The 20,028-nt window shown below is 47.2% G+C and overlaps 1 protein-coding gene across 1 annotated transcript in view; it reads right to left on the reverse strand.

Annotated features, from left to right (window-relative positions):
- Positions 1-19,420, reverse strand: part of T265_12852 (hypothetical protein) — a gene marked incomplete at both ends in the record, with an annotated part of 26,601 nt that extends 7,181 nt beyond the window's left edge. Inside the window, 5 exons of the mRNA XM_009165887.1 lie at positions 2,715-2,932; positions 6,926-7,124; positions 16,375-16,617; positions 18,536-19,284; positions 19,330-19,420. Coding sequence (XP_009164151.1) covers positions 2,715-2,932; positions 6,926-7,124; positions 16,375-16,617; positions 18,536-19,284; positions 19,330-19,420 — 1,500 coding nt within the window. The remainder of the gene's footprint in view (positions 1-2,714; positions 2,933-6,925; positions 7,125-16,374; positions 16,618-18,535; positions 19,285-19,329) is intronic.
- Positions 19,421-20,028: the final 608 nt, after the last annotated feature.

The following is a 20,028-nucleotide window of genomic DNA, read 5'->3' on the forward strand; positions in this document are numbered from 1 at the left end:
CAGGCCGGAATCCCGCTTGCTGCTCTCAATGACCCTGTCGATGTGTGCAAACGGTACGATTTTCTGATGCTCAAACTTTCGACCGACTACATCATTTCATTGGAATCACAATAAGTTTCCTTGTATCAGTGATTCCTGAGTGTAGGATTACCTCCGTAACCATCGCCCGATAATGAGCGATTGTAAGTTCCTCTACCGGAGAAAGTTGTTGTTGCAGTTGCGTTCAGTTGTAGCAACCTTCCGGTGCCTTGCTGCCATTCCATCCGAAGGAAGCAGGAGGGCTGGGATACTGCCAGTTTGCCCAAGCCTAGACAGGGGAAGTCGAGTGGCGGAGGTCGGATTCGAACCACGAACCTTCCGGTCAGTAAATTCGCGCTCTAACCACTTGGGCCATCTCGCCCCCGGAGAAAGACCATAGATTCTGTTCTCTGCAAAACGGACTCTCATCGGGCTTTAATTCCAATAACTTCTGTGGATGCGCACTGAGCAACGCAAAACTGGCTAGGCTTGCTCCGTTTGCCTTCCTAAACATAAACTAAAAATGTCATAGTTATTTCTGATGCGCAGGGGACCTGGCTATCAAGCCATAGATGAATTTCGGCTTCCTTAAATTTGGCTATGATTACTGCTGCCCTCAGCCGTACAGAGAGCACTGGAAACCCAGAAAGTGCACCGATAGAACAGACGCGCACTTTGGAAGACAAACTGTAGTAGTTTCCAGAAAAAATCGAGGCTGAGTTCAGGTCATCACACACTCAGCAGAGTGCAGACGAACCCTTCATTGACATAAACTTTGATAGAGGGCAATATCCATAAGATTGAACAATCTAAGGGCGACAATTAGTTTTCAACCAGCTCCTCATCAAGACCACTGTGGATACCAAAAGGTAGTACTTCTTCTTGGGAAATACCAAAACTGGTGAATTCTCAAGTTCCTCAGAGAACAGACGACAGAAGTCCCGTTGTCTTCGGGTGTTTTAGAAAGCTTTTGGAGGAATATGATGGAAATTTCAGGAGTGATAGGGGGGGCATTCTCTAATTGTGCAATACCCCCTGATCATAAGACGTGTTTGATCGTCAGCTCCTGTCAGTTGAGACACTGTGAACGAGCAATTTTGATGCTAATCAACCGGAACCAAATAAAAACTGGGAAATGGGTGACAATCATATAATCACCCAGTTTCTTTGTTGGGAACAGCTTCCACAACTTTATCACCTTGGACCAGTGAAACCGAACAACTGTGCGCCCGCCAAAGCGGTGCAACCAGAAGCTGCCAGGAGACACAAAATAAACCAGGACAAAAATATACGTACATCCCGCTTTTTGACCTACATGAGGACCACAATTATTAAACTATGGTAAGAAAAGCAATGTGAATGGTCCAGCTGTAGCATCTTTTCGCTGCCTAGCTGCCAGGCCACCTGAAAAGGAGGCCGGGACAGAAGACATCGTTTAATTACTGAGAGGACCTGAGTCCGCTGTGGATCTCAAGGAAGCCTAGTGTACCGGATGTTAGCACTTAGTGCGATCCAAATTAGCAAGAACAAAAATCGCCCCAGTAGGACAGCTGAAAACTGCCTCAGCATAAACGACATTCTGATCGAAGTTGATGATAAGATCCCCCATAAAAGCAACTGCGAAGATGGAGGCTTCTAAGTGTCAAATGCTTCGGAACTAAAATGGCAAAGTACTGAAGGAAGCTACTCAGAGGAGAAAACTACGAGGGCATAAGGTAGCGTTTGGCTTCCGTTAGGTCCTTCTAGCTGTATGCAAACGCGTGGAATAAACGAACACCCGAGTGAGTAGATAGATAATCATGGTGGGCAAGAGGACGTGCTCAAAGTGACCGGGATACCAGTCAATCACAATCAAGCATTGTTGATTGGACGCTTTCTGTTCGATCACAAAGACTCGGGTGTAAACTTGAGGTGGCCCTTTGATTTGCTCTGTAAACAGTCAAGATGATCTTGCTGCCTCACTACAACCCGTCTCCGGTCGCCGTGTGGGGGCGAAACTGGCCAGGAAACCCTTTGAGTGTTGCGCGACCACATCAGTGGCGTGAACTCGATGACGTACACTTCTTTGGTGTCAACAAGAATTTCCTTCATGATATTCTCCAACCATGAGGTACACCAAGGTTACCTCACGTCTAGTTGGCACGATATTTAAGTATACTTCTTGCCAAAACCCCTTCGACAGCCCGCTACCGCTTCCGCCATTATCGAGGCTCACCAGCTACGCGCATTCTTCAGATTTCCGTTAACCTTACGTCGTAATTCAGTGCCAAATGGCAGGCAACTGAAGAACCAAGCACATTTACTAACTGAATTAGTGTTAACGGCACTCACACAAAACTCTTGATATTCCTCAAATGAATATACTGCGCAAAGGTCACTTCACGTTTCAGCTGGAATCCAGACGAGTGACTTGACGAGTGTACTTCGTCAATTACATACAACTTGGTGTTCAAGTGAAACAGTGGAACCTCGGGGATCACCCTGACTCGACGAGCCATAGGAAGGGCGAAGCCCATCGTAAGTTGTCGAAGATTTTACCAACCCTATGAGAAGTGTGCTCTATCAAGAAAGAAATACTGGTGCAAATTATGAAGTTGGCTGACGAACATATTCAAAAAGATAATTGCATAAATAACAGTAGGCAAAGAGACATATCTTGATGTTTGAAAAGAAAACTGCTAACGCGGTGAACTCACTCCCGGCTGTGCGATGTGATGAGATGGTAAAGGAGCCGGCGACTGTTTGCGTTTAGACGCTCTCCCTGTGTTGCTGTTGCTGTTTGTTTCTGTGGCAGCCGCGCTACCTTTCCTCTTTCTCCGTTTCGACGGTTGACGGGTGGCTTCTAACAAATGTGACAGATAGGACGATGCAATGGAATTATTGACAATATAAACAATCCATGAGAACAACCTAACTGATATGACACTTAAAGTTTTCGTCAGCGTCAATTTGATATTTAAATTAGTGAACTCACGAAAACAGATCGTCCCGCTTTTGGACACGCACGCATATGCAGAAAGAAAACTTCCATGACAGGAAAAAGTTTGAGACCTATCCTCAAAATGTTGCCTGAGACAAGCAGTTGGCCAAAAATGTTATAAATATTGAACAGTCGTACACCCGGCAAGTTCAGCTCACTCTGTGAGGCGTACATAATGCATTCAATAAGATCCCGAACTACTGAAGGTTAAGCAGTACCAAAAAGTTGTTGCATTCGCCGAACAAGAAATTCTTTATAGTTTACAATGAATTGGCATACGGAATGAAAGATTTTACTGGTTCGCTTTGTTCGGCAACTCGTCAAAAGTCGTTAGGAATCTGACTGCGAGTAAACGGTCAAAGGATTTTTCCCAATTCGCGATCAGGGAGGACCTGATAATTACCAATTCGTGGGCTCGAAGTTCTGTAGAAATGGTAGCTGTAAACCAGGCGTGATCGGTACTGGAGAGGAGGGACGCCCTTCGCTGCGACGTCATTTATTAGCAGACATGAACTGAGCAGTTACAAGTTATTAGACAAGAAAGTAAAGATCTCATATGTACATGTTCTTTAAAAACTGGACATTCCCACGCGTCCTTTTGAACTTGCCTGAATATTCACCGAATATCAAACAACAGTGAACGAACAACGCTAAGCAGTCGCACTATTTCCCTAACAAACTCCACCGTTTATCAGATGCGGGAGCGGAGCTTGGACACTATAACATACACTACTCGCATGCCTAACCAGTAGTGAACACCGTCACACTGGAAAAAACAGGATATCACCAAAAGCCTGGGTGCTGCCGATGCGTCCCACACTCGAGTGCTTTGCTGGAGATGTGGCTGCGAACCGGTGAGATTCACGTTCCTGGTTTCTGTCAAGATTGTAGGTATTTCAGCATTTGTGTTCGGCCACCACTGGCCTCTCCCAATTTTCTGATTGACATGGTTTTGCGGTAGTGAGCCATCAATATCGTACTGTTCTGCAAGGGTATAGCCATCAAAAGTGATGGAGTTAAGTTTGGGGGTAATGCCGAATAGATGGATCAGAAGCAGGTGCAGTTACGGTTTCGTTTACCGATTATTTGAATGGGTGGGGTAGGTGGCTGCGCAGGGCTGCCGGTGGATTTTTACGTGGGAAGATTGGGAAGGGAGGTATGCATTGAAGGCGATAGCCTGGATGCACGAGCGCCACTGACAGAGCGACTGGGCTACGTTTAACAATGTCTCTAACCATTTATGTGCTACATATCGGGTTCCCATCCAAAGAGACAACAATGACCAGCGCAGCTGAGTTGGCTGGTATCGGCTTCCATACTTCGCTGTCAAGCCAGTGTTTGACCTCCCTTGGCTCGTTTCCACTCTTCGCGTGGTTGTGCGAAAAGTATCTTCGAGGAAGTCTGTCGACTGACATACAGTGCACGTGGCTGAGAGGGCGCAACCTATGAAGATCACGCCTTTCACTCACAGAAGTCATGCCTTTGATCCATTAAGTAGGACATACAGAACAGCAGCACTCAACACCCTATTCACAAACTTAGAACGTTGTCAAACGCTGAGGTGAACTTCATGATTCCATAAGTGATTTCATCCGGCGCCAGTCATACTGGATTTATGCAACTGCCCAGACTGAATGGTACATCTGCAAACTTGAGTTGTTTCCTCCCACCAAGTCTTGCAGTAAAAATATACTTTCGGGTGTAAACAGCACAGTAAACCGTGCGGCGAAATACTTAAGCTATTTAAACTGGTTTGTACTTCCAACAGCCTTGAACAATGTCGTCAGCGTACCCAATATCTGTAAGCGAACGCCCCTTAAATATTTCAATCCCCGAGGTGCCAGAGGCAGGTGTAGACTCAAACAGCACCCGCATTGATCGACTGCTCCTGTCTAGGCTTAGGCAACTTGACAATACCTCAAACCTTGTGCTTCCTTCGGGTGGCACGACCGCTACGAACCGAAGGGGCACTAAGGCTGAATTATTATTATTGCTGGCGCTTTTCAGGTGATGAATCTAATGGTCTTAAACCAATCTGTCATCCTCTGTGCGGTGAGCGTCAAGCCGTATAGGTGATCAAGATGAGCTTAACCCGGATTCAATTTAGTCGACTTGGGTATTCATATCACTTGCCAGAATCACAACATCCGAAGCAGCCGTAGTAAATTCCGATCTTAACTTAGCCAGTTGACCGGACAGCACAGACTACTAGTTACTAGAATCCAGTCCAGTAAAGGGCATTCAGCCCTAGGGCCAAACACAACCTCCACGTCATATGCCATTGTGTCAGAATCATGAGATATTCAAAGAACAAAGTGCAAAAAATATGAGTTCATATCGAGCGGTCTGAGGTGTATGACCGAAATTGTATGAATGTTTCGGAGACGCAACCGGTCGAAAAAGAAAGCAAGTTCAGAACAGATGCTTTGTTGCTAAGTCTGACGGGGTACGAACCTTGAAAGCCTTAATGTGGAATAGATTTCCTACATTCAATAGACTTTTTTTGGTTTGGTTTGGATACGGAAAGAAGGTTATCTTTCTTTGAAGATAGCTCCAATTTGTTCTCCAATCCCACCCTTTTTTCCGAATATCAGGGAGATCACATCCGAAAAACATGGTACTTTAATTGATAATCTACTACACCATCCTCAAAGATGGGAAAGACATTACGAACAGTTGGGCAGGCCAAAACAATATGCCCAGCTGAGTTGGTCCGATTTCCAAATGTCGCAGCACTGCAATCGAAGCTGCTTAGATGAAATGAAGCTCCGAGCTCAGACTCCCCAAGCTGTCATTTTCAAAGATGAGTGTGAGATCCCTATCTCTGTCTCAAAAACCGTACGACGTACATGAGAAACCGAACGGGTATCGCAAGCACGACAATTCCTGTTTCGGTCCCTTGGCTCCCTGAACGGATCAGCAGTGGGACGGCAGGTAAACGTACACTTTATGGTGAAACTGAATTCGTCCAGTACGCGATCGTCTAGTAAACGAAAATGCAATCTTCCCTGGCTAGGCCGTTAAGAGAGCAACTGTCGCAAATGTTGTTTACGAAGGCCGAACCGAACTAGGGACGGAGTGGCTGGTCGGTGACATTCGGGAGCTACGAAACCATTCGCCACACACCTCTGGAGGAATTGACAGATGCCATTTACTGAGTCGGAGAACAGAGGGCAACCCTCCTCGATGTAAACACTTTCCGGTTTAGTAGCGTGTCGCAGTCCGCAGCGAGCCTGACTTAATTCAGGGAGCCCACTTCCAACTTCACGCCTCACAATCCCGTTTAGTGGGCCATGCGTGTCCTTTCAACTGGTTTTGGGGTTGTCCAACCCAACCACAGCAGGAGATATTCACTCACAAGAATAGCTCAGTGCTGAAGCTGTTTGTGGTGATAAGCTGTTTGTGGTGTCCTATGTAACACATACTGATTAACAGAACAATGACAATAATCACTCACCAATACCTACAGCAACGAATAAAACTCCCTCGACTCTACTCCCGCCCCCGGTCCATTTTCGCCTCATCAGCTTTTCCTGAGAAATTGTTTTTACATCCCGTAAGCTCTCCGCTCAGTTTCTTTCATGATTTTAATGTGTGCAGCTTGTGGTTTAAAAATGAATTAAACTAAAACGGACCAATAAATCATCTTTGTAGTTAACTGACAATGAAATAAACTCATCATGACGAAATTAATAGGTTCAAACAGCGACAAACTGAAAACCGGGTAATTCAAAGAGAGAATGCTTCCCACAACGATGGTTAACCATCCTTGATCAATGATCAAACACGAACAGGTTTGGCATCAAAAGGCACACCATAAGCCGTGGGTTAAATAGTGGTAATTCCCTAGAGTAACAGAGATAAAAAAAACGCATAGAATTACTGGTACTGAGGTAAGCATCATCGAGAAAATAGGGTATTGCTCACCTTGGGGCATCATTCGCTGCCACTTCTGGAATAGCGTAGTTTTCAAACAGTCTCGTGGAGTAAGACTGTAAGCCTTTTGCCTGGACATTAACTCTTGCATTGGTTCCAGTATAACACAAAGGCGGAAGAAGTTCAAGGTGTTTGTGGTCATGCCATAGCGAGTGATGTTTTTCGTCAGTTGCTCAAGGAATGCAGGATCCTGTGAGGGAAAGACAGGCCAGTGACTGGTGGCGAACAGCAGCCATGAGAGTTCATTTCAAGAATAAAAATATCCCAACAGGATGCTGTTGTTGGCTTCACGGAATATACCAAATTCAGTTAGTGACTACCAAAATCACTTCCGCACCGATAAAATGGCTTCAGTGATGAAATGCAACAAGTTTAAATACACGCTCAATAAACTGAAATTAACCCAGTTTTCCAAGCATTAAAATGTAAAGACAAGTACGACGGCCCTGACTACTGCAATCTCCGGACAAAAGAAAAAAGGTGAAAAAACTGCTCAGCATGAAACGACAAAGGCAAACTGAGAGAGAAGGAATACAGGAGTGACACTAATCCAGCAATCTATGAATTGATCACCTCTATAATCGTTATCACCAACACAACCACATCGGTGTTCAACACTGATGCTTCATCGCCGTACTGTGAACAGTAAGAGTGGGGAGGGAAGGAACTTAATGCTAGCTTACCACAGTCATTTAAAGATGCCTACACTTTCGGAAACTCATTCGGTCACTCTGGATAGAAACTGACAGCAAGAACTCGATTGACATCGACCAGGAGGTATACCTTGCGGCGTCTTCAACCGCAAACCCCGGAGGATCATGCGGATCAAATGCTGGAAGACGAGTCGCATCAACAGTAGCCAGACTTTTCATAATCTTTCAAATTCCTCTGCCTGTCCGCCTGCACCACTCCGAAAACAGCAGTCTTCGGTAAACGATGATTCGGTGTTTGACATATATGAACAATCCCATAATGCTTTTGGTGCTGGATGCTTCTTCAACTGAAGTTCACATTGCATAACCGAACACTCGTTTCTGATTGTCGTGCTGCAGATTCGATGACTGAACACGCCTTCGCCACCAAGGCTTGGATGTATGTTCCACTTCCGTTTTCTGGTGATCGAAATTGTAGCAGGTGGAACCAATGTGCCTATGGCACATGGTTCATAGCTGATAAGTTGATGGATTGACTTGATTCGGTGGCACTAGCTTACACCAGCTATCGTTCTGGGACAACGATTGTTCAGGAACTGAAGGCGTTTCAGCTCCGCTGCAAGCAGAGACCACGTCTCAGCGATACAACAGGATCCGTAAGGCAGCCGGATACATAAGTCTCATGAGACTCAGGGATACACTGCTTTGTCACTCTTTGTTATGTCCAGTTATGCACAAACGTAAGACGCCTCTTGTCGAGAACTGACCACTCTCTTGTCCACCAAGAAGAGTTTGAATATTGTCATAGTAACATATTTTAGTGCACACGTAGGATGTCTCAGTTCGTCAGCACGCCTTGGCGGTGCATTTAGTTTGAACACAAATTGTCTTTCGCCACTTTGTACTGATCACCAGTACTGCGTTTAGACGCCGTGGGTGCTAGTGCGCTACTGGTGCCCCCCCCCCCAAGAAACGAGCAGCCTTGGAGTCAAACTGACCGCATCGTTATCAGCTACTGATGGTGTGGTTCGCTCCTTGACTGGCAATCGTTTTGGAATACGCAAGTCTGTCCAGATCAGGCTGTCGTCCGGTGCATGTTTTAGTTAAACTTCAATGGTAAACTCCAGAAACAGGCTCTTCGTATAGCAGTGAGGCTTTGTGATCCACGACTTCAGATAACACGGCCTACGACGGGGTGCATTACAAGCTGTCTGCTCAGAAGATACTGAGCGAGATAATCATGACTACTTTCACCTCTGCTTGTGGGGTTCCCGACCAGGCTAGTTTTCACGTCAAAACAACCACCAAAGATGCATAAGTTTATTAGCGCCCCAAAACGAAGTCAGGAACACTTGTATAGCGCTTCATATATATAGCGTAGGCGGCAATAACTTTCTGGAAATTCTGACGCGTTCTGGATGCGCCACTGGCAACCGGCATTTGGCCAATACGTCCAAGTTCAGTCACAACTCTGAACACTTCGAAGTCTGTTTTCTAACCCCGAAAGCCTGCCTACTTAGCCACCTTCAATGTTTGCACACTGAAGCAAGCAGCTCAACAGGTGGCTCTTACTCGTATGCTGGATCCCCGTTGCATTGATGTATGCTGTCTGTCAGAAACAAGGATGCAGGGCATAAGTACTGTGGTCGAACTGACTGTCCCTCGCTGTCTCCCAGGTTCCGGCTACGCACCTCTGGTGATGCAGAGGCCACTGCAGATGGATATGCCGGGGTGGGTACTGTATTGAGCGACCGGGCGGAAGCGTCTTTGCTTGATTGGATACCCGCTGATAGTCACCTCCTTGCGGTCCACTTGGCGACATCTGTGAGACAATCTAAAGGAAGTGAGGTCCATCGCACCTTGCTTATTTTAACTGTTTACGCCTAAATGATTGTAGCTCCGAATCTACCAAGGACAGTTTCTATGGCGTTCTAGGTACCCTTCCACAAGGGGTCTACAAGCTAAGATATTGTTGTGGTTGCTGATGATATGAACGCCCAGGTAGGTAGACTAAGTGCTGCTGAAGCAAGATTGGGTGGTCGTCTTGATTTGGACACGAGACGCACGGACAACGGAGGCCGCTCACTTCAGATATGTGCCGATCACAGACTGCTCCTTTGTAGTACTGATTTCCGGAACAGCGGGAATCGCTTGACAACGTGGTGCCCACCAACAAACCAGTCCCGAATACAGATAAACGTTATCGTGGCAAGGGTCAATCAATGCGTGCCACCCCTTCTGGAACACCAGTCTGGACTGCGACCATGCACTTGTACGCTGCTGCTTTCCACTGCGCTTCTCATATGCACGCAAAACGCACACGTCTCGCTTAGCCACTGAGAGACTGGGAGACTCAGAAATCAAACGAAGCTATAGGAACCAGCTCGTCAAACACCTTCCCGACGGCCCGAGGTCGGGAAAGTGGAAATGAACCACCGCAATGATGTTGCACGGATATGAGCCGACGAACCACTATCCTCGCTGTCTCTTGAAACGCTGAAATCCCGCTCCTTCTAGAGGAGGAATCTCCTGCCGGTGGGACAGTGCTAAGCACATCCACCATGATTAAGGATTTCACCCCTATATTTAAAGGACGCAATTTCATCAGAACCTGTACATCAGTGACGAGTAACTCGGGGTGGAAGAAACGAGATTGATTAACGAAATGAGGACAATATTGCACCAAGCAGCTTCAGCAGCCCGTGCGCGGAAGTCAAATCGGGTTGCAGGGATCGCTGGCAGGTGGTAATTTGCTGTTTCAACAACAAATTCGTTGCCGCAACGTAATTCGTGGAAGCAAATAGCATGTTGCAAAGTACAAATGACTTGAACAAAAGGCAGCGCGAATGAATGAAAATCGGATAAGGTTACACATGCTAAAACAATACAACAGAACCCAGATCGTTCTCAAGAAAGGCACAGATACCTACCTGAAATCCTAGCATGGAACGATTGATCATCTCTTGATGAGAATGGATCTGAAATATCCAGGAGCGAATTCGCATCATTTCGTCTAGTGCGAACTCTAAAGTGAGTCGACCTTCGATAATGACAGTTGCTGGAATTCCTCGTATCATATTCATAGTCATCGTGGCTGCCGTCGATACCAATGTTAAACTTGTGTGGTGAAAGTATTCATGATTAAGTCGTAAATTAAAATAAAGTTCGCCACAGCCGCTTTCGAAAATACTTCTGAAATAACGCGGAATCAGCGTTCTCCCGATAGCTAAAAATTATATCACACGTAATTGCAATTACTGTAGCGCTTTGGTCCATCTTCTGTCGGAAATCCAACCGTGAGAGCAGCATCATCTTCGAAAAAATCTGTTGCAAACGCCTCCCACCATGCGCTATCACAGTCCTTTGGGAAAATATTTAAACCCAATTCTGACTTACATCCATACGCTGTTGTAACCGTTTATTCATTGCAAAAATCCGTAGCTCCGGTTGGCCAATGAAGTGAGGCATCCGGTTTCTAAGAGGGAGTGGAACAATAAACAGGTTTGAACGTTTTGCAAAGAAAGATGTGTGGGAACTTCGTGAAAATACATGCATGCATCAGTAACAGAAACACCGATAAGCACAAATGCCTGCCCTAACCACCTACAGACCAGCAGTTCTCAACCTGGAGGCGTCTCTCTGAAGGACATTTCAAGAGTCTGGTAGGGAATCGACGCAAAAAATCATCAATAATTTGCACCAAATTCACTAAAGCCCTAAAGCCTCAGCTATGTAGGTCTAAGTAGTTGAGTTTTTCAGTTGTGGATTCCGATATTACACTCCATAAAACCAAGAGTTTGGATTCAAATATACTGACTTGCACTGCCTCTGATGTTGACGAACTGGAATGCATAAAATTAGAGCCGAAAATTTCCCCCCATAAAATGGACAGATTGCGTTACCTGTCCAATCCGCCAGCTATACTGAGGCACAGAATTTCTCAGTTCTCTTAAAAATCTCGCCAGTAACTTCGCTATGCAATATGGCTGTAGAGTCTGAAGCAGCACGACGGACGCCACGGGGCCGACTTTTGCTGCTACTCAGTTTTACACAGACCTGAAGTTAGAAAGTAGATCGGTAGTGAATTCTGTACTTAGGAGATTGGGTAATTGAGACATGAGGCAGCAGTTACCAGGGGTCCGATTATATAAGGCAGTTAAAGTACGGCACGAATTAGAACATACCGTCGGTAATATTAGACTGGCAATTCGAAGAGTCGAAGAGGACAACTATTATAGTCAACGTGATATGTGAAACAAACAAAACGGCGCATAGAAGTAGAAACCAGAAAAGGTCAATTGGTCACACTTTTGGCGCCTGTCATGCCACCCGAAGGAAACGCGGGGGCCCGGGTACTACCAGGTTGCCCAGGCCCAGAAAAAAGAAGTCGAGATGCAGAGGTCGGCTTTGAACCACGGATTGTCCGGTCAGTAAATTCGCACTTTAACCAGTGAGTCATCTCGCGCTGACGCACATCCTTCCGAAGTCACTAAAGAGATCTTCCTAACGACCTATCTCTGCTAAGCAATGCGCCTGAAAGACCAGATATGACTTGTCAGTGGGATGAAAAAAGCATTAGTCCACAAGCTCGATTACTTTGAACGAGGACCCCAAGGGGGCTGAATGTTTAGATGCTACCAGACGGCCTGCAGCGTTCACGCACAGGTGTCCTTGTTTGCGATTCTCCATTCCAACCATAGTGCATATCCGCACTCACTTTTAAAGCACTGCTTAATTCTCCTCCCTAAGTTCTAATGCGAAGTTCTTCGTCCGTATAAAAGACGTTACTCATGATCGGAAGCAATATCTTGAATAATCGTATAGTAAACCGCTGATGGGGATGTCATACACCTGGCACTTCTAGATAGGGAAATTCACGACAAGTTCCCCATTTCGAGGAGCGGAGAGGGCGTTACCAAGAAATATTACATTTGCACACAAGACTCGAAATAGGGTTCGTCGTCACCTTAGACAGTCAACTTTGATGCAGGGACTGACTAAATTTGCTTCCTCCTTCGTGATGACCTCGAACAGGGAGTTGGGATTTCTGATGCCCATCTAGTTAACTTGGAAGTCAAGGGATATAGTGGAGGCAAATTAATTACCACATGAAAACCACTATTTGGAACTAAGCGAGGAACAACAGTAAAGTGCGACTGGCTCAACTATCAACTAACCGGCGATTCACGAGATGTTAAAAGAATGTTGCCCACGGTCGTGCTGGTGTCATGTTTCTGTCCGATCGTAAGCCAACGTTGACAGTGTAAACTTGTCTGTAATGGGGTAACCCGGCAGCCAGATTACTCATTGAAATCTGAATAGTGGAAAAATGGGACCTAAATGTAGACAGCTCGATCAGGCTTGCAACACACTAATCTCTTTCCACAGCAGTGGAACCCACCGGCGCCGACCCAATCATAGGGCATCTGAAGTACTGCAGCAGTCCTCAGCTGATACCACAAGGATTCCGACAAAAGTTTTCTTAGAAGGCAAAAATAGTTGTACCAACTGTACTGGTCATTGCCGTCTCCCTCGACCATGGGACACATCGATGGTTAGAGACACTGACAAACAAGGTCTAGGAATGCGTTCATTGGTGCAAATGCATTCATGCTTTCACTGCACAGCTTCTGCTTCTAATCTCCCCAACGTGAAATCTACTGCCACTCGCTGATTCACGCATCAGTTATGTCAACTACTGCCTCCAATGAGTAGCTATCCATCCCCACCTCCTCAAACCAGCGACAAACGAAAATATGGCGCCTTTGACCACTTTACATAATGAAGGCTAATAATAATAATAATAATCGAGCTTGATGCCGTTTGCCTACCGGAAGGTTTCTGACAGTGTGGCACAATTGTCTGCAGAAACTAGCTCCTTACGGTGATACCCAGTACAACAGAATATCCGTTGTCATTTGGACAAGTGAATCAGTGCAGTTACGCCAGACTTCTTAAGGGCATACTGCGGGTGCCCTTAGGGACCTGTGCATTAAAAAAAATAACCTACCGTGATCTTGCACTGTCTAGCAACGTTCTGCTGGCCATCTGAAACACCGGATGGCGGTGCACCGCAGACCAACATCCCACAACCGCATCTGCATATACACAACAAGGTCAGCAGACAGTCACTTATATCAATGAGAATAGCTACCACTTTTCCGTCACCGCTGTCCGAGATGGCTGTGGTTAGAGCAAATTTACTGACGGGAAGGTCCGCGGTTGGAACCTGACCTCTGGATCTCAACTTCTGTCTAGGCTCGAGCAACCTGGCAGTATCATAGCCCTCGTGCTTCCTTCGGGTGGCATGGCAGCTAAGCACCGAAAGGATGTTACAGCTGAACGATTGTCTTTACCGCTGTCCTCAAGTTCTGATCCACACTCTTGGATTCAAGCGGTGCACCTCAATGGGAAAAGGTCTTGTGGACTGTGGTAAGATCAGAATGCCAAAAGTCCACTGTCACCACAAGCGGGCTTCGTCTTACTTTCGGGAGTGCGAATTTACTAACCGGAAGGTCCGTGGTTCAAACCCGACCACTGCCTCTCGACTCCCCCGTTTAGGCTTCGGCAACCTGGCGGTATCCCAGCCCTCGTACTTACTTCTGGTGACATGGAAGTTATGCACCGAGAGGGTGTTACAAATGAATGGTTAACTTTTATCCCCATGCCACCAGGAATCTTCATACGTTTAGGCCTCCACAAGTAGGCCTCATATATAATAGCAGGCCGACAGGAATTATAAACATGCATATAGACACACTCATATGTGCCCTAAAGCCGTTACACCTCACACCACACGAAGGTTGAAGAATTCTACAACTATACAGTGACCCGTGTTCACACCGTTGGCGTTCCACCCTGACAGCAGCGTGAAACCTTATACATGTAAGTGTTTTAATAAGAACAGTCAACTTGCGCAGAAGTGACATCAAGAGATTTATTCACACAGCATTTGCTTCAACAGGCTAGCGGTGTACTCCACACACTCCCTAGGTAGCGCAATAATCTGCAGAAATTTGTCAATGCGACCACCCCAGGGTTTGCTGTGCATCTGCCTTGCACAAACTGTCGATGATCGCCTGGGATCGATTTTCAGCGTGAATATAAAGAATATGATGAAGACTCACATGGCTATCGCCTAAATAGTGCACAATGCCTTATCTACCGAGCGTAAATTAACTGGAACTTACAGAAAATACCTCATACAAATCTTACTGTATATTTCAAAGGTGCATTGTGCACGAGGACTTCAGGTGCCGCTGAAGAACAGCGAGGCGAAGAACAGGTGAACGATAGGAATCGTGATTTGGTGATTAGCACCGAGAACAAATGCGACGGCTCCGCTGGTTCTTTGTAGTTCACCTGCTGAGCAGTTCCAACCTTTGGTGTAGTATGATGATGGTGACATGGTTGAACCCTAGCAACCAGACGCCGGAGACTGAAAGCTGCGCGGCTAGGACCAATCAGTCAGTCGGCTAGAAAGCAAAAAGTAGTAATCCTGTAGCTAGTGGAATACGATTATTATCCACACTTTTGGATTTCCTGGATTCTAAAAGGCATGTTTGGATTATCTGAGCGCTTCGTCCTACGGGATGCAGAAGACTTGACCGGATGTCTAGCTATCTAGGCGACCCGAAGGTTAGGCATTTGTTTGAAGACCGCTGGAGATGAGGTAGCAACGTCAGTTGGAAGGGAATTCCAGCGGACACAAACAATGGGGGACACGACCTACAGCCGGTAGTTCCAGTGCCCATGTAGGCGTTCCACCTTCAGTGCAGTTTGCAAGAGGGATGGTTGATATGTAGAATTCCAGCATGTCTTCAACCAGCCTTCTGATGGTCACCAAGTAAAACTGAATTGTGTATCCAGTCATGCAGCCCTAGATCAGATGCTATCCGTTTTGCTCGCTCAAGTGGCCGTTCGTCTACTTTCAGTCACGGGTAGGAAGCTGGCGTTGCGTGCTTGGCGAGCAATCTGTGGTGAACTGGTTTTAAGAGGGTGAGATGGCTAAAGTGATTAGGGCGCGGATTTACTGACCGGAAGGTCCGTAGTTCGAACCCGACCTCCGCCTCTCGACTTCCCCTGTCTAGGATTGGGACAACTGGCAGTATCTCAGCTCTCGTGCTTCCTTCGGGTGGTATGGTAGCTAGGCACCGGAAGGGTGTTAAAGCTGAATTATTCCCGAAGACCGCCAGCAGAGCCATCAGCTGAGCACCGAAATGGCTTTGTGACATCGGGGAATTTGACAGCGCTTTCAGAGTTGGAAAACTGCTAAACATCGCCAAGCGCTAGAGGTTCAGACTTTAGTGGAGAATCCAGAAGTGACGAGATAGGGCTTTAAGGGGAAACTTGAGAGTTGTGAGATACAAACATTGACAGCCTAAGTTAATGGTAACCAGACTCAGTTGAACCCAAGCTGAATCTCTCGCTCATGATGCCCTCAACTGGACTCGCCAAATGTGGTGTCCAAGTAGACCACGGTAATGACAGAAACCCGGATACCGTCTGAAAAGTCCTATGAGCGAGACTGACATATAGTGGTCGAATAGGTGTTGACAGCCTTGTCTTATAAGGAAGCGAGTAGTCCTATATGGGATTACCATTTACTCTCCATTACTGACCGACTGGTCGGATATGGTGTCACGAATGTCAGCTCAAGTAACCCCGCGGGAACAACTATAGCTGGGAAAGGAAATAAAGTGTAAGAAAACGAGTCAACTAACTGCACAAAACAAAATACAGACGAGTGGAGCATGTGAAAAATGAAGCCTGGAAGTAGGAACTCACAGCGCAAGTACTGGGTGGTGGTGGAATTGGTGGGGAGCACCATGAGGTAACATGTTCGGAAGATGATGAGGGGAATTCGGGTTTCCTGCCAAGGCGGAAAAATAGTGACCGGGAATCGGGCCAGCTGCAGAGGCAGCTAATGCATGTTCCCTTTCGTGAGGCCCGGGCAGCTGCATTGTGTGAACCGAATGTGGTGCGCCTGTTGGTTTCGGCAAGATTAACCGGAGCGTAAATCCAAATCACCTGATGCAAGTTGGCCTGGTATGTTCAATGGACCAGACAACACAGGGCTACTGTGTACCGGTTGCATATGCAGTCCTGGTGGCGCTCCGCCCGAAGCGATCGCAGACGGCATTCTGCTCATTTGTAGAGTTGAAGATGGAAAAACAGTACATAGGTATTTCGGACCAATAAACTAGGCGTCAAAAAGAGCCTTATAGCCCACAGCCTTTGCGGTATAGTGCGATAACTAACGTCCAATCGCCAGAAAACCGACGGCGACAGACGCGCAGGTGCGCCGACCTTGACCGAAGAAAATGGTCGCCGAGGCGCCGTGACTTAATTTAGTAGTGAAGTAAAACAATAACCACCAGTTCAAAAGTGGTTCCAAGACTTGAGTTCACGGATTCACGATTTGAAAAGGTTCAAACAGTATACTCGCACACTTGCGAATAGGAGGTCGAAAACTCATGAATTCTCATTGGAACTTTGAACTTTGAACTTTGAAATCAGCAGCCGAAAGTGGGGGAGAAGTCCGCCTCTGGTTATTTTTGTAGGGTTATAATGGGGGTTGATAGAATAAATTACATGATAGAAACCGGTGAACCTTACCCAGTCCTGAAAGTGCATCATGCTGTGTGCTGTCAGCGGTCATTTCACATCTTTCTAGCTCGCTAGTTGGGTGTACGCCATATATGGAATTACTGCCACTACCGCACGATCTGACTGCGTATGTCGAGCGATGCCCGAGAGACGAAGTGGACTAGGGTTGGTGTGACCCGACTAAACGAAAGTGGTGAGCCTCACAGATACTCTCAGGCTACCCCATGCATGACTGTTTTCCTAAATGTTCTTTTTTATTATTTTTTAGAACAAACGGGAGCACAGCTGTCGTCCGCTTGTATTTCTTGGTGTTGTGGGACATGTGACGGCCGAAACAAGGCCAATCCAGCTACAGACAAACAGCAACACTGCTCTTTTTTGGTTTTCCTCAATTAAACGGCAGGCTCAGAACAACCGGCGATGGGCGAAACACCCGTGCTACTGGAGGGGTGGCGAGTATACGAACGCACCATGGTGCAACGTAACGGGGCGACCCTCCAGCGACAGAGACCCCACCAGCCCTCCCTCGTTTTGCGTCAGCTCGAAAAATAGAGCAACCGTCTTTCGAGATCTCCCCATCAGACATAGCTGGTGTGAACCAGGTCTCTGTGAGTGCGATTATTGACCGTTGTTCAAGTCAAGCTGACTGTTTAACATCGCCGAGTTTGTTGAAAAGGCTGAGGCAGTTTGTGGACAAGCATTTCAACACCGTCTCAGCTGCCTCCGAGGGTGAGGAGCCGAAAGTTGAGTGACCAGGGTTATTAGCACACTTAGTGGTTGTGCGCTGGCTTTGAGTCCAAGGCACCAAAGGGGGTTCTGGGGAGATGTCGTCTGCTTCCTGTCTTCGTGATTTCTGCGGGTGCTTTTCGCTTGCGAGGTTAATTTCGTTCCGTGGGAGCCCGGTTTGCTCAGGCCTTTTGGCTTTGGGGTACGGATTTTTTTCCCCGTGGGCGAAAATTTCGACCGATGCTGTTTGTAGGTATTTCAGCATCCCTTTTTCGTCGACCAGATTTGCTGTTGATCAAAGATTTGCTGCAAGCTTTCGCCTTTATGGATTCTTGGGTGTTTTGGCGCGGTTTGACCGGATATATTTCTCCCTCTAAGGCCCTGAGCGCTAGGTGGCGGCACCATGAAGCATTGCAGTTCGTGGCGCCCCCCAGGAGGACCGTTTACGCGAACTGCATTCTGATGCCAGCTAGCGGTTTTCTAATCTGGCGAGTTTTATGTGGCTTGTTTGGCTGCAGTCGCTCTTCTTCCGTGTTTGTGTGAACACCCGATCCGCCAGCGCTCAGCGTGGCCAGCTGGACGTACGATGGACTTTCCGGTTGGCTGTAGTCACGTTTTCGGCTATGGCTTTCAGGGTCCTGGGCGACGGCTGTCCACAAGCAGCGGGGCCACCTTCGACGGAGTAGAGCTGGAGACTGGCTTCGCTGCTTGTCTCCGCACATCTGATCCAGTCCAGTTCAGATGCTGCGGATTTATTGAGGAGTTCGTGGTTCCGCTTCTGTCGTCTGTCACGAAGATAAGCGTTGATAGCTCCACTACTTTGGGCGCTGTTTGCATGTGAGGTTGCCTCCTCCAGAGCATCACTGCATTTGACGGACGAGGGATCTGTGGTGGTCGAATAAAAACTGCTGTCCGGAGACGCGGTTGGTTGCGTCGGCATGCTTTCGGGAGCACAAGATGCTATGATCACAATTGGCCTGGCCATGAGTTTCGTGTCGGCTGAGCTGGCGCCAAGCGGAAGCCCGTTTTGTGCCTCTACCCTTGATCTGCTGGGGCCCAGCTTTTGCGCCTCTAGAGGACGGTCCTCAGGTAGACGCCTGATCATTGGGTAGGCCTTTTGAATGCTGCCAGCCCTCTCCAAGGTCTTCTGTATGGCAGATGGGGAGGAAAGGTTGTCTAGAAGCCCAAGTGTGCGCCTGCTTCCCTCCTGGCACAAACATTCTGCGTGAAGTGGTTGTTGATCAGGCTCAGTGGGGACACCACTAAGGAACGACAGCGCCAGCCTCGCTGGCGTGATTTTCCCGGAGAATGACCCCCAGATTATCACTCTACTCTCCCTCAAGCGCCTGTCCACTAGAGACGCTGTGACGGTCTTTATTCCAGCGTCAGGAAGCTATATGACGTTACCTGCAGCCAGCGGAACCGGGATGGATAGCGCGAGGGTGGAGGGCGTTGGCGCAGATGGGTCAGGGGAGTTAGCTACTCGACTTATCTGGTTGTCCTGTAAAACCGTGCTTCTGAAGTGCCACCAGGTCTTGCGGGTGTAGCATTGCATACCGCGTTTTGCGTTCGACAGGTGGCCATTTGGCCCAAATCTGTCGTGGTCTATCGATGGCTGCAGAGGGCAATCGGTATAACTCGATGTCATGGTTATGAGTGATGACAAAATAGATGGTGAGCGCGAAGTAACTGGGGTTATCTCCTAAACGCTATGTTAGAGTCATGAAATTCGACAATGACCCGCGTGTATGCTGTGAATGGATTGAATAGCGGAAAAATTCTTTCGCGAATTTGCATGAGGAAAAAACAAAAAATATCGCGAACGTACATCCTGTTGAATTAAACTGTACATGGCAGTAGCATTACCGCTGCGTGTGATAACCAAATCTCGGCATCGCAGCATCAGCTTACAACAGGCTCCCACAACATCCAAGTGGGTCCACTTGAGCATGCAGTGAGTCTGCGTTTATGGCAACACGAGGTCCAAACGATTTATGAAGGCATAAACGGGATTAAATTAGATATACAATTGCCGTCGAGTGAGCCTAATTTACGAAAAAAGGAAATGACGTATCGTTGTAGTTGTAGCGAAGCGTTTTCTAACTA

Source organism: Opisthorchis viverrini (assembly GCF_000715545.1).
Source record: "Opisthorchis viverrini unplaced genomic scaffold opera_v5_19, whole genome shotgun sequence".
NCBI lineage: Eukaryota > Metazoa > Platyhelminthes > Trematoda > Opisthorchiida > Opisthorchiidae > Opisthorchis > Opisthorchis viverrini.